Below are 11552 nucleotides of genomic sequence, written 5' to 3' on the forward strand. Positions count from 1 at the left end.
CGACAGGAGGGGTGGATGATATTGATAACACATGGGGTAAGATGAACAAAGTTCTTGTTTTATAATGGGAAAGTGTAGGTTGATCTGAGATGAGAAGTGACAGTATTTACCATAGCAGTCAATGCTTCTTTTGGTTGTTCTTTCAGCTAAAATTTGTTTTGTTGAATTAGCTCAGCTTGAGCAATGACACCAATAAATAACAACAATTTGAGACTTCAAAAACTATAAACCTAACAGCAACAATGGAAATATAGATGATGAAGTCTCTAATTAAACATATAATTGGATTTTCAAATAAAATGTGCTCTATCTCTATATCTTCTAAAATAAATCATGGATCAACCTTTTTAATAATTGACAAAAGAATTGCGCGGGTGATTTAATGCTTCATGTAAAGTAGCTTCTTCAATTTTTCACCCCTAACTTGCACCCCAGCTCAATATTGCCACCTCCTGACATAAATGTTTATAACGACGCTTAAACGTGGGTAATACCTGATGGCTAAAAAAAACCAACTAAAAAAGTTTGAGCGTTAATATTATTTATTTTACATTTATGGAGGTGGCTAAATTTGCCAATCTTTATGTAGTTGCACTATGTGAATAAAATCCTGACACCTTAAACTAAACAGAAACGTCTAACGATATTGTTTTTTTATTATTAATGTGTACGACTATAATATTTCATTTGACAAGACGCCTTGGAATTTCACTCCTAATGCGACACGTTCGTCAGAAACTGCAAATCGATCAAAATAATGTATAACCACGTACGCTAGGGGGCAATGTTGTAAAAGCGTAACATTCGTATTCGAAACTGCACCACGAAGAAGACAGCAGAGCAGTAGAAGAAGAAGAGTCTCCGGCTTTTGTTTATACCTTGATTATCTGTAGTTTTAGTCATTTTCGATCGATGAAGTTGCTGATATTTAGTGACAGGCCTTCACAATAAGTAAGATATATTTATGTTGGTTTCAATATTATAATGAATTGTTGGTGATTGAAGAATAGTGGACAGTGGAATAATTTAATCCAGTCCCTCTCTGGCAGGTATTGTTGGTCCAGGTATTGTTGCTATTCGCCAACCTTACTCAATATTCCATTCATTATTTTTTTCTCCTGGCGGTAAATAAAACTAGATGCCAGCGTTTTACTTGTTATCAAACACAATTTAATGGTCTGTAGTACTATAGACTTGTTAAAATCTAAACAATTATTAAGTACTATGTGCATTTGATCAGAAGCGATCATCGTTTACGCGCCTACATTTTTATCTAGGAATGGATGGAAACACAGAAATGCTGCGTGGCAACGTTACTTATGATGATGATGGTCATGATGAGGGCAGTTCCTGGGTGTCAGTGTGTCCCAATGGTCTCTGGAAAGTCCAGCAAAAGCGATCCAGAGGCATTCAAAGTATGGTTTCCATTTCTGTTTTCTCTCTTGGTTATCATTTTATGAAAGGTAAATACAATGTTATTTTTCTCTTAAATCTCTAGGTATTTCCAGTGATTGTCCAAGATTGGGTTCTCTTTGCCAAGTCCGAGTGAGGCTGAAAGCTGAAGATGACGCTGATAATTTGTTTCTGAACAGAGAAATGAGGGGATTTCAGCCCAGCGTGCACAACCATTCCCTGAGATGACAGAGGCCACAGCATTCTCTAGGCGTCAGGACTGTGTCATTCAAGTCCCAGTTGGTGACTGGACCACAATTAGGTTTGGAGAGGGTCAGTGTGATATCACAGAGGCATGTGTGGAGAGGATGAGAGCCGGAGAAACATCTGAGGTGAGACTATAGACATGACATTACTCATTTTAACACACTCATCAACTATGAGAATGATCTAATTTTCAGATTTTGTCAGATTCTGATTTCCACAGTGCCAAATGGATCAGGTGTGTCTATTACCAAAGCAGCTAAGGAAAACCTGCCATTGCGTGCCACAGTTGAGCTCAGAGCCTTCACACCAGGCAAGGAATCGTGGGAGATGACTCTGTGTGAAAAGTGGGGGTGGGTGAAGTCTCACAAAGAGAAAGGTGGTGTGAGATTTAGGAGTGGGGATGTGTGGGGTGCAGCTGACAGTTACAGTCGAGCCCTCAAACTCGTCATCACCATCCACGGCCATGTTGGAATGGTGAATGCACAAGGACAAAATCCTGACACAGTCTCACTGGACAGTGGAGACCAAACACGCCTTCCCTCTGCAGATGAAGTCAGAACAACCAAAGCCGAGCTCCACTCCAACATGTCCTTATGCCAACTTAAATTGAATCAGCCAGAACGGGCAAGAACCAGTGCATCTAAAGCCACTCAGCTGGAGCCCGGGGGTGCAAAGGGCTGGTACCGACTTGGACAGGCCTGTCAGATGATAAATGAACTAGAAGAGGCCAGGCAGGCGTTCAAGAAACTGCTGGAATTACAACCGGAATCACCTGCCGCTTTGAAGGCACTTAAAAACATTGCAAGCAAAGAAAAAGAAACAAATGCGCTGATGGGTCTTAGGCTCAGTAAAATGTTTAGCTGAACAGTAATTTGGGTCAATGCTGTTAAATAATAAATTCACTCACTTGTGTAATGTAGAAATGCATTCATCCCCTCAGAAAAGGTGTTGTCTATGCACCGTTTTCTTTCTACTTTATTAGTCTGCTGCTATTGTGACACATTAGTGAATGTGATGAATAAATAAAAACGTTTAGTCTCTTCAGAAGTGAGTCGTGACTGAGTAGGTGGCGACCAGTAGGTGTCGCCATGCACAAGGGAATGTCATAGAAATGACCGCGTGTCAGCAAAATGCCGAAACCCGGGATCGAACCAGGCACCTTTAGATCTTCAGTCTAACGCTCTCCCATTCAATCTTTCACCAGCCAATCATCTACGCGATTCAATCTTTCACCAGCCAATCATCTACGCGATTCAATCTTTCACCAGCCAATCATCTACGGGATTCAATCTTTCACCAACCAATCATCTACGCGATTCAATCTTCACCAACCAATCATCTACGTGATTCAATCTTTCACCACCAATCATCTACGCGATTCAATCTTTCACCAACCAATCATCTACGCGATTCAATCTTTCACCAGCCAATCATCTACGCGATTCAATCTTTCACCAGCCAATCATCTGCGTGATTCAATCTTTCACCAACCAATCATCTACGGGACTCAATCTTTCACCAGCCAATCATCTACGAGTCAATCTTTCACCAACCAATCATCTACGCGATTCAATCTTTCACCAACCAATCATCTACGCGATTCAATCTTTCACCAACCAATCATCTACGTGATTCAATCTTTCACCAGCCAATCATCTGCGTGATTCAATCTTTCACCAGCCAATCATCTACGCGATTCAATCTTTCACCAACCAATCATCTGCGTGATTCAGTCTTTCACAAGTGAATCAGAGATCTTTAGAAAACCAATTAAACTGCGAAGTCAATCTTTCGAAAAGCCAATCGATTGTGCGACTAATTTCTGGACAGCAAATTAAACTGCGGTCTCAATCTTTGGTAAAGCCAATCGACGCTCCATCTCCGTGGATTTTGCCAAGGTACGTGCGCAAATTGAGGTTTGTTATTCATTACTTTCTTTTTCATTCCACGCAAAATATCACCGTAAATGCTTAATGCAATATGTCCAAGTCATGTCAGGCATGTGTAACGCTAATGTAACTTAAACATACTTTAATTCGGGAATATTGCTATAAAGGTAGTGCAGTTGCTGCCGTAGCTTTAGCTTAGCTGGTTGCATTTTTTTCTGCCGATGAAATTGCTTGTTTTCTTTGGCAGTTGTACGCTGTGTTTCTGATTGCTTGTTATGTTATAACATTACAGAAAATGTCGACCAAGATATCCTGAACAGGCTGTCGACCAGTAGGTGTCGCCATGCACAAGGGAATGTCAGAAATGACCGCGTGTCAGCAAAATGCCGAAACCCGGGATCGAACCAGGGACCTTTAGATCTTCAGTCTAACGCTCTCCCAACTGAGCTATTTCGGCGGATAAGAACGCATATGTGTAATTTTCAAAGTTGTATGTCCTTAATGCTCTTGGTGCAAACGATAGGAAGATAAGCATACAACTGTTATTTATGATTTTTTTTTTATTTTTTATTCCATTACAGATTCAGTTCTTCTTAGACTTTTTTGAGTTATCAGTCTTCGTCTGTGCTGCTGACAGCTGCCTCCATGAATCGACAATAAGCACCAGTGGTATAATGATCCACAGAAAGTTCAAGAAGATGTAGTAGAACCAGAAGTACACTGGATGGCCATATTCACTGTGAACATAACCATCTCTGTGTTCTGTATAAAAGTAAAGCACTGCTCCATACAGCTGACCTATGAATAAAATGTGAAATGTGAACCACGTGAACTGATATGACAGGAAAAGTGACAATAAAATAATGAACTTACCCAATGAAACAATGAGCTGAAGAACAAATCTGTAAGGCTTGTTTGTTAAGAAGGCAAACAATATCCAAAGGCTGAAGGGTCCCCATGTCCAGGCAGTCACAGTCTCCATACAGACAGTAAAGTTATCTGATCTAGATGGGAAATTAAATTGCAATTATTCTACATCTGTTTTTTATAGCAAGGTCCACATTTAACAACGCATGTAAAAACGAACTTACATGACATATCTACTGTCTCCTTTAGAGTACTCCTTCCCTGTCAGAGAAAAGAAAACATTTTTTTAAAATAGCTGTCTGGTATAGATGGATTCATGGTGATTGCCTCTTTTTAGCATTTTGTGGAACATTTTTTAAAGGTATGCTTGTCTTTTAATTCTATGATATACTCACAGAGCTGCGATAGGAAACTCTGGTCTCCAGGAATAACATCATAATACAATGAGAACCAGCCCTCAATGACACAGTGGATGAAGCCACAGATGGCAAACCAGCACAAAGCCAGGCGCCTCCAGATCCCAAACCTGTTGCTGGACCCTGTAATCAGCCAGGTCACCAGCAGAAACAGTCCACATATAGAAAACAGGAACACCAGAATTTCTGACATGGATCGGTCATTGGCTACATAGTTGGGGATCAAAAGGTCCCTGGGCCAGTAGGGATGATGGATTTTAGCTCCTGACGTGGTATCCATCTGTATCAAGAAAAGTTGGTAAATGCCTGCAATTCTGTCGTAAAAGCAGTTTGTTTTGTTTATCTGTAGTGGTATACTTGATCTAAACTCCTTTACATCAAATAGTTGCAGCAATGTTTCGGTCAACTGTCTCAAATTAAGACAAAACGAATTAACTACCAAAACCACAAACACTAATAGAGATATCAATTGTCCTTACCTGCAAAACTGATGTGCAGATACAATTAGAAAAGAAGTGTTAGAAAAAAGATAGCTAGGAGTTTGGGACTAGAATCTGGACGAGCCATAATAGAACAGGTAAAGTACATCGCGGAAGTCCCGAAAGAGAGGGGGCGGTGATTTGTGACGACAAAACCAATCCGAGGACACGGTCGATGGTTTACGTCACACATGTGATCTTTCAGACCTTTGATTGGTTTATCATCTCGGAACATGGTCCCAGCCCATGAACGCCACCAATTAAAACGTACATCTTGCGCCATGAGACAACCACCCCTTTCCCCTCAGACCATATAGTTTCAAACTTTCAATGTGGATTATTATACTGGGTAAAAGGTTGCACTACGGCATTTATACCTCGTTCCCTGTCATTCAGTCAGTCCTTTGTTTTAATTATTATATCAGCAATGTCAAAACCTCTAAACCTAATCGATATATACCATCGATCATTTGCATTCACTCGATGTAAACTAGGTTAGATGGGCTCATTTTATCATCGAAAAGCTAAAATATGTGTTCTTATAATTTTAAAGCATAAAAATACTCCCTTGCCGTTACAGGGTTTTAACCCTGCCGTGACCCGGATTCGAACCGGGGTTGCTGCGGCCACAACGCAGAGTACTGACCACTATACGATCACGGCGAGCTACTGGGAGGGTTGAAGAAATCGTATGGATTGGTGTTTATATAACGACCAAAAGAACTTTTGACGCTATTATGTCATTGTTGGTCTTGTTAATTGTTGACAAAATTGGAACGCATAACTAGTTACTTGTTACGTTGACCATGCACTGCAGTTATGTTGTATAGATAGTTTTTACATTTGTTAATCGTTAATGAAGGGACCGTAAACCACGACCGCTGATGTTTAACCATATTTAATCATATTTACCGTATGTGAACCGTCTACATAGCTTTCTCCCATTTAATTTTCATTTTTTAAGAATCTATTCAGAATAAAGATGCAATCCAGTAGGTGGCAGCCATGCACAAAACAGTCACAATATTTTACACGAAGAAGATCACGACGACGCTTGATCACGTGATAGTTTGTGTCATATGACGTCACTCGGAAGTACAGTATCAAAGCGTTTGATGATAAGCGTTCTTTCGCTAATAACGAAGACGATAGCTCATTGCAAATCAGAAAAATAGACCAGACATGGGAGTTTCCAAATTGAAGAGTTCTGTGTTGCTGGACGAAGAACTATTACGTTTCATGGAGCTGTTGGAATTGCTGGAAGAGAAACGAACCGCTTTCAACTCTCTCATAGAGCAGGTAGTACAAACATTCATGTTGTCTAAACCTTTTGTCTTTTAAATGCATATACGCCGTACAAATTTAAGATCCTAATAAAGTGGCCATTTCACATCCTCCACAGGGCTGGTTTTCCATTTCCAAGGCTCGATATTCCATGGGAAACAAACAAGTGTCTGCACTCCAGTATGCAAGCGAAATAGAGCCACTGGTTCATGTTCACACTCGGTGAGGAATTAGTTTATAGAGGCTTTTTTTTAAATCTTGGAATGAGATACTGACAATTCTATCTGTGGATTTCAGAACACTGGACAATGGTGGGGTGGATTTCCACACAGAAAGAGTACAACAAAACTATAGTAATGACACTGAGCAGGATGCAAGGTCAGTGGAAGACATCGGACCTCAAGAAGAAGGTGAGTATTCTGTGGTTTCTGGGCAAATCTAATTTTGTTTTCCAATACTTTTTATTGATTACACTTTTGGGCTTTCACAGGCGTCAGAAGGAGAAAGGGGCAGGATAACAGAAGACAAAAGGATATGATGGAGAAAGATGCTTCCCATTTTGGGAGTACCACTAATGCAGTTCCACACCGGAAAAGTGAACCTAATCCTGGGCAGGATCCACTGAAATGGTTTGGAATTCTGGTCCCACAATCACTTAAACAAGCACAGTCATCATTCAAGCAAGGTACATGGTGACATTACATTTTCAAAAAGTATATATATATTAAAAATGAATGCAATAATACTGTAAATAAAATCCTCCTTCCCTTACTTTGTTATAACCGTGCTTTGTTATAACAGTGCTCGAGCTCTCAGCAGAGATTGCAGCCCTTCAAACCTCCGTGATAAACACCAGACAGGAACTGAAGCGTCTCATGAAAGACAAACGCATTCTCGAGGAGAAGGTTTTAGAAGAGATGCATAGCAAGACAACAGACTAAAGAGGCCTTTTTCTGGCTGATCTGAGAGATTCTGTCACAGTAATTGACAGACAGGGATCTGGAGATCAAGCTTCATTTCCACCCAAACAATTAACATGAGAGTGACTTTTGTTTAATGAAAATCTGTTTCTGGTAAATGGCTGTACTAGCTTCAATGGACATTTCTGTGTATGTTGTATAGTAAATGTATATTTGAAATAAACTTTACGATGAATCCCATTCTTTATAGAACATTTGAAGTTGTTCAAGTTGTGTTGAATTATTAGAAAGGTAGACATTTATTTCTCAATATTTTCAAAGGTGTTAATATCAATACCAGTGATGTGTGTGGTTTATTACTTCATTAGATGCATGTAATGATTTTTTTAAATATTTATTTTCATATGAGCTTCCGGTTTATTATTATCAATTCTGTTAAGACTGTGTTTTGATTTTGAAGGCAGAATTAGGCAAACTAATCCCAAATATTATATAATTCCTTTTTTAATACAACAATGTGCCTACATTTAATATATTTCAAACATATGTAATAGGCTACATAACATAACATTAAAAAAAATCATTCCCAATCCTAAATTTCCTTCATTTTTCTCATAATTCCAAAACATTTTCCACCAGCATCAATGCGCCATGAACACCCCGTGATCCATAACGCATCAAATATCGCAGCGGGCACCACCTACATAGGCGGTTAAATCCCGAACGTGAGCGGAGAGTGTCGAAACACTCCTTTATTGTAGGAAGCGCACGAACGGCGGATCGGATGTAGCCTCGAAATATTATTGACACTTCCAGACATCCGCAGCAGCCCGCGGAGCATCTGATTGTTAACCACCCTTCGAGCTCCAGCTTGCAGCAGAAATTTATTTTGTGCTGCAGACAGCAATATTTATTTTCATTTTTTTCGGATGAGGGGATTTGTAGGTAAACACGCCGGCCCGCGCTCATGAGGAGAGGCGATAAATCGTCGTAAATTAATTACAATTTGGAGCGGAGGAACCGTGCTCTGATGGCGTCGGTGTCGAAAGTGTCTATTCTGGATTATTTTAATATTGTCTTTGAAGGTGAGAATGGCAAAATTGAATCCAACTGCAAGGCTTGTGGCACCAGAATCCAGGCAAAGCGGAGCGTCACGTCTAACTTCGTAACGCATCTCAAGGTAATAATATTTGAAATATTACTAGCGGATTTGTCCAGTTATATCTCTGCCACCTCATGCAGATGAATATTTTAATTCCACAGCAGCTGGTGTAAATAAACAAACTCGTATTGTATTCCCTAGGGCTAAAGAAGAGAATTAAATGCTGTGGTTGCCAATCAATAACATTGTTGTGTCCCATGCGTCTCTCTGCCATTCAGAGGAAGCACCAGGCCATGTATGATGACTTTGTGAAGAGGAAGGATATGAAGAGGGAAGGTTACCCTGCTGGGTCTCTGCATAGTTTCACCACCAATGGAGGAAATACCCGTTATACTCTCCCCATTGCTGCTGCAGGAGGAGCTGTTGGAGCAATGGGAAGTCTGGAAGGAGGAGTAGGAGGTAGCTTTGGAGGAGGGGTGGCCAAGTTTGACAGACATGATCCACGTCAGGTGTGTATTGTCCCATCCTCACGTGACTGAGCATGTCATGTGGTGTTAATTGATACAATTTTGTCAGTACAGGTTCTGATCTCCGAGGCCATAGCTAAGATGATTGTGCGTGATCTGCAGCCGGTGTCCATAGTGGAAAACAAAGGCTTCAGAGAGCTGCTCCAGCTCCTTGAGCCACGCTACACCCCGGAGCGACAGCATTACATTCAAAGTCAGCTCCTGCCAGCCTATGCCTACCAGGCACAGCTAGCAACCCGTCAGGCTCTGACCTCGGCTCATGCTCTGAGCCTTAGCTTGGATCTCTGGCAGGGTTTACCAGGAGCCACTTCTGGGTAAGGAGGTAAAATCAACCAGACAGTCTCATTTCCCCTCAATTTGCTTCCTTCCAGATGGGTCAAGTTCTGTGTCTCTGTCTGTAGGTACCTTGGTGTTACCTGCCATTTTCTTACAGCTGATTGGCAGATGCAGTCAGCTCTGTTGGCATGTCTGCCTCTGACTGAGGGCAGTTCCGGGAGTCGAGTGCTCGCAGATTTTGACGAGGTATGCCAGTCCCATGGAGTGGTGGGCCGGGCGTTTCGTGTTGTTGCAGACCCTTTCCTGGCAACAAGGACAGCAAAAGCATGTTGTCTTCCTGGGTTCCTGTTTCCATCACCTAACGGGCAAAATGAGGATGGTGACAAAGAGGGATGCATTTGTAAGAATGTTGAAGACAGGATACAGAATGACCATAGTGACAATGTGAAGGCTGGAGAATGGGATGATTCTTGGGAGCAGGGTCTGGGGGCTTGCCGAGTTGACTGTTTCACCCGCTCACTTGAACAATGTGTCAGAATGGGCATCTGCTCATGCCCACAGTTTTCTTCCACGTTGGCAAAAGCCGCTTGTTTTTACAACTACATTACCTCAGCCGTCCCACCTGAGAAGCTTTCTCAGGTATTTGATAGACCAGGAAATGCCCCTCCCACTGTCAGAGACTGGGCTGCTCAGCTTAAGGTACTCTTAAAACTATTTTTAATACCTTTTTCACAAGCAGTATAAACACAAACCAAACTTTTTTCATCATTCCTTTCAGGTACTTCGGCGGATGCTAGATTCTGTAGATTTTTTGGAAGACTTGAGCAGTCCTGAGGAGTTGGCGCTGGGCGGATCAGAGCGGACCCTGCTGAGGGAGCTCACAGACATCCTGGAGCCTTTCACTGAGGCCTGGGACATGGTGCATGGGGACAGAGAGTCTGACATTCACACAGAGAGACATGTGTCGATCAGCCTGGCTCTGCCGTGTGTTCTAGGCCTCCGTAAGCATCTCTCTGAAACATCAATGCCCAACTGTCCCTCTCTAGTGGTAGGCCTCACCCAGGCTTTAGAGAGCTGGCTGGCCCCAATATTGGAGGATCCCCTCTACATCACTGCTACCACCCTGGACCCCCAGTTCAAGCTTACATGGAGCAGCAACCCTGACTGGCACAGGCAAGTTCTCATAGAGGAGTTACACAAACAATCTACAGTCTATAGGCCTACAGAAGCCAACACGGAACAAAACCCTCAATCCCAGACTCCTCCTACACCATCTCCCTCACCAGTCTCCACCCTGTCACGGCCGTGCAAGCTTTTCTCTTTCATCAAGCAGAGACCCACAATGCAGGCCAAGAGCCTGGAGCAAGAGTTGGCCATCTACCTTCGCGAGGAACCCACAGAAGAGGAGGCTTTACATTATTGGCAACGTAAAGCAATTGACTTTCCTCTGCTCTCCCAAGTGGCCAAAAGGGCTTTTACTATACCTGCCTGTGGCACTGTGGTGGAGAGCATTTTCAATACAGCCAGGTACAGTCTTCAACCAAGGAGAGGACACATTGTACCAAAGAATCTTGAAACACTCATCTACCTCAAAGCCAATTACAGACTATTATGGACTTAAAGCCGAATGAAGTATTTATTTTACCCTCATTGCACCCAAAAGCTTTATACCCCCATAAAACTGTGTGATGCCAACCTCTATTCTTCTGTTAGGGACATGTTCCTGCGACATAACATTGGTTTTGCACATTATTTGCCATGGTCTCTATTGCTTACGGACTCGGCATGTTTTGTAGCGTGTGCTGTATACCATTCCCTCAGACCTGCTAACCAAGGGCAATAGAAGCAGATCCATACTATACTCTGGTTACTCTGGCTATTATTTAACTGAGTCAACTATAAAACCACAAAGCCCTTAATTGTACCTAATAAACCCCTGGAACAGCAGCAAACACATAGTATAGTAACAAGGACCGAATGGTCAAGGCTGTAGCATATGATTTCGTTTCACTGGCACACTGGAACATTAAAGCTGATGTTGGGAATGTATGAATCCCTCATTAGTTGGACATCCTAATAAAAGAGGTTCACGCCGAGTTGGTTTTACACATCTGTTCACAGTGAACATACTGT

General features: G+C 41.9%; 4 protein-coding genes, 1 long non-coding RNA gene and 2 other non-coding genes across 9 annotated transcripts; 4 read left to right on the forward strand and 3 right to left on the reverse strand.

The window, feature by feature from the left end:
* Nucleotides 1-811: 811 nt before the first annotated feature.
* On the forward strand, nucleotides 812-2706 carry fkbpl (FKBP prolyl isomerase like). Of its 3 annotated transcripts, none has more exons than XM_057041925.1 (4): nucleotides 812-951; nucleotides 1278-1415; nucleotides 1499-1784; nucleotides 1864-2706. In XM_057041925.1, exons 3-4 carry the CDS (start codon nucleotides 1638-1640, stop codon nucleotides 2521-2523), a joined length of 807 nt encoding a protein of 268 aa, XP_056897905.1. In that variant the 5' UTR covers nucleotides 812-951; nucleotides 1278-1415; nucleotides 1499-1637; the 3' UTR covers nucleotides 2524-2706. The 3 variants fall into 3 exon arrangements, with proteins under 3 accessions (XP_056897905.1, XP_056897904.1, XP_056897906.1); XM_057041924.1 differs by having other exon boundaries at nucleotides 829-1064; XM_057041926.1 differs by having other exon boundaries at nucleotides 829-1049.
* A 1177-nt stretch (nucleotides 2707-3883) lies between these two features.
* Nucleotides 3884-4371, forward strand: LOC130530621 (uncharacterized). Its single transcript, XR_008951883.1, has 2 exons — nucleotides 3884-4023; nucleotides 4130-4371. It is a non-coding gene; the product is annotated as an uncharacterized LOC130530621 (long non-coding RNA).
* On the reverse strand, nucleotides 3933-4005 carry trnaf-gaa (transfer RNA phenylalanine (anticodon GAA)). The gene has a single exon. It is a non-coding gene; the product is annotated as a tRNA-Phe (tRNA).
* On the reverse strand, nucleotides 4088-5442 carry ebp (EBP cholestenol delta-isomerase). The gene is made up of 5 exons (XM_057041942.1): nucleotides 5311-5442; nucleotides 4811-5111; nucleotides 4640-4676; nucleotides 4422-4552; nucleotides 4088-4346 (listed from the first exon to the last, which is right to left on the reverse strand). The coding sequence occupies exons 2-5, from the start codon at nucleotides 5109-5111 to the stop codon at nucleotides 4132-4134; spliced, it is 684 nt and encodes a 227-aa protein (XP_056897922.1). The 5' UTR covers nucleotides 5311-5442; the 3' UTR covers nucleotides 4088-4131.
* Nucleotides 5443-5901: 459 nt separating this feature from the next.
* On the reverse strand, nucleotides 5902-5973 carry trnah-gug (transfer RNA histidin (anticodon GUG)). The gene has a single exon. It is a non-coding gene; the product is annotated as a tRNA-His (tRNA).
* Nucleotides 5974-6359: 386 nt separating this feature from the next.
* ccdc115 (coiled-coil domain containing 115) lies at nucleotides 6360-7754 on the forward strand. The gene is made up of 5 exons (XM_057041943.1): nucleotides 6360-6609; nucleotides 6713-6816; nucleotides 6892-7004; nucleotides 7085-7279; nucleotides 7396-7754. The coding sequence occupies exons 1-5, from the start codon at nucleotides 6493-6495 to the stop codon at nucleotides 7533-7535; spliced, it is 669 nt and encodes a 222-aa protein (XP_056897923.1). The 5' UTR covers nucleotides 6360-6492; the 3' UTR covers nucleotides 7536-7754.
* A 516-nt stretch (nucleotides 7755-8270) lies between these two features.
* Nucleotides 8271-11513, forward strand: si:dkey-109j17.5 (zinc finger BED domain-containing protein 4). Its single transcript, XM_057041896.1, has 5 exons — nucleotides 8271-8694; nucleotides 8895-9125; nucleotides 9198-9457; nucleotides 9545-10118; nucleotides 10198-11513. Exons 1-5 carry the CDS (start codon nucleotides 8545-8547, stop codon nucleotides 11038-11040), a joined length of 2058 nt encoding a protein of 685 aa, XP_056897876.1. The 5' UTR covers nucleotides 8271-8544; the 3' UTR covers nucleotides 11041-11513.
* Nucleotides 11514-11552: the final 39 nt, after the last annotated feature.

This window comes from Takifugu flavidus, chromosome 8 (genome assembly GCF_003711565.1).
Source record: "Takifugu flavidus isolate HTHZ2018 chromosome 8, ASM371156v2, whole genome shotgun sequence".
NCBI classification, from domain to species: domain Eukaryota; kingdom Metazoa; phylum Chordata; class Actinopteri; order Tetraodontiformes; family Tetraodontidae; genus Takifugu; species Takifugu flavidus.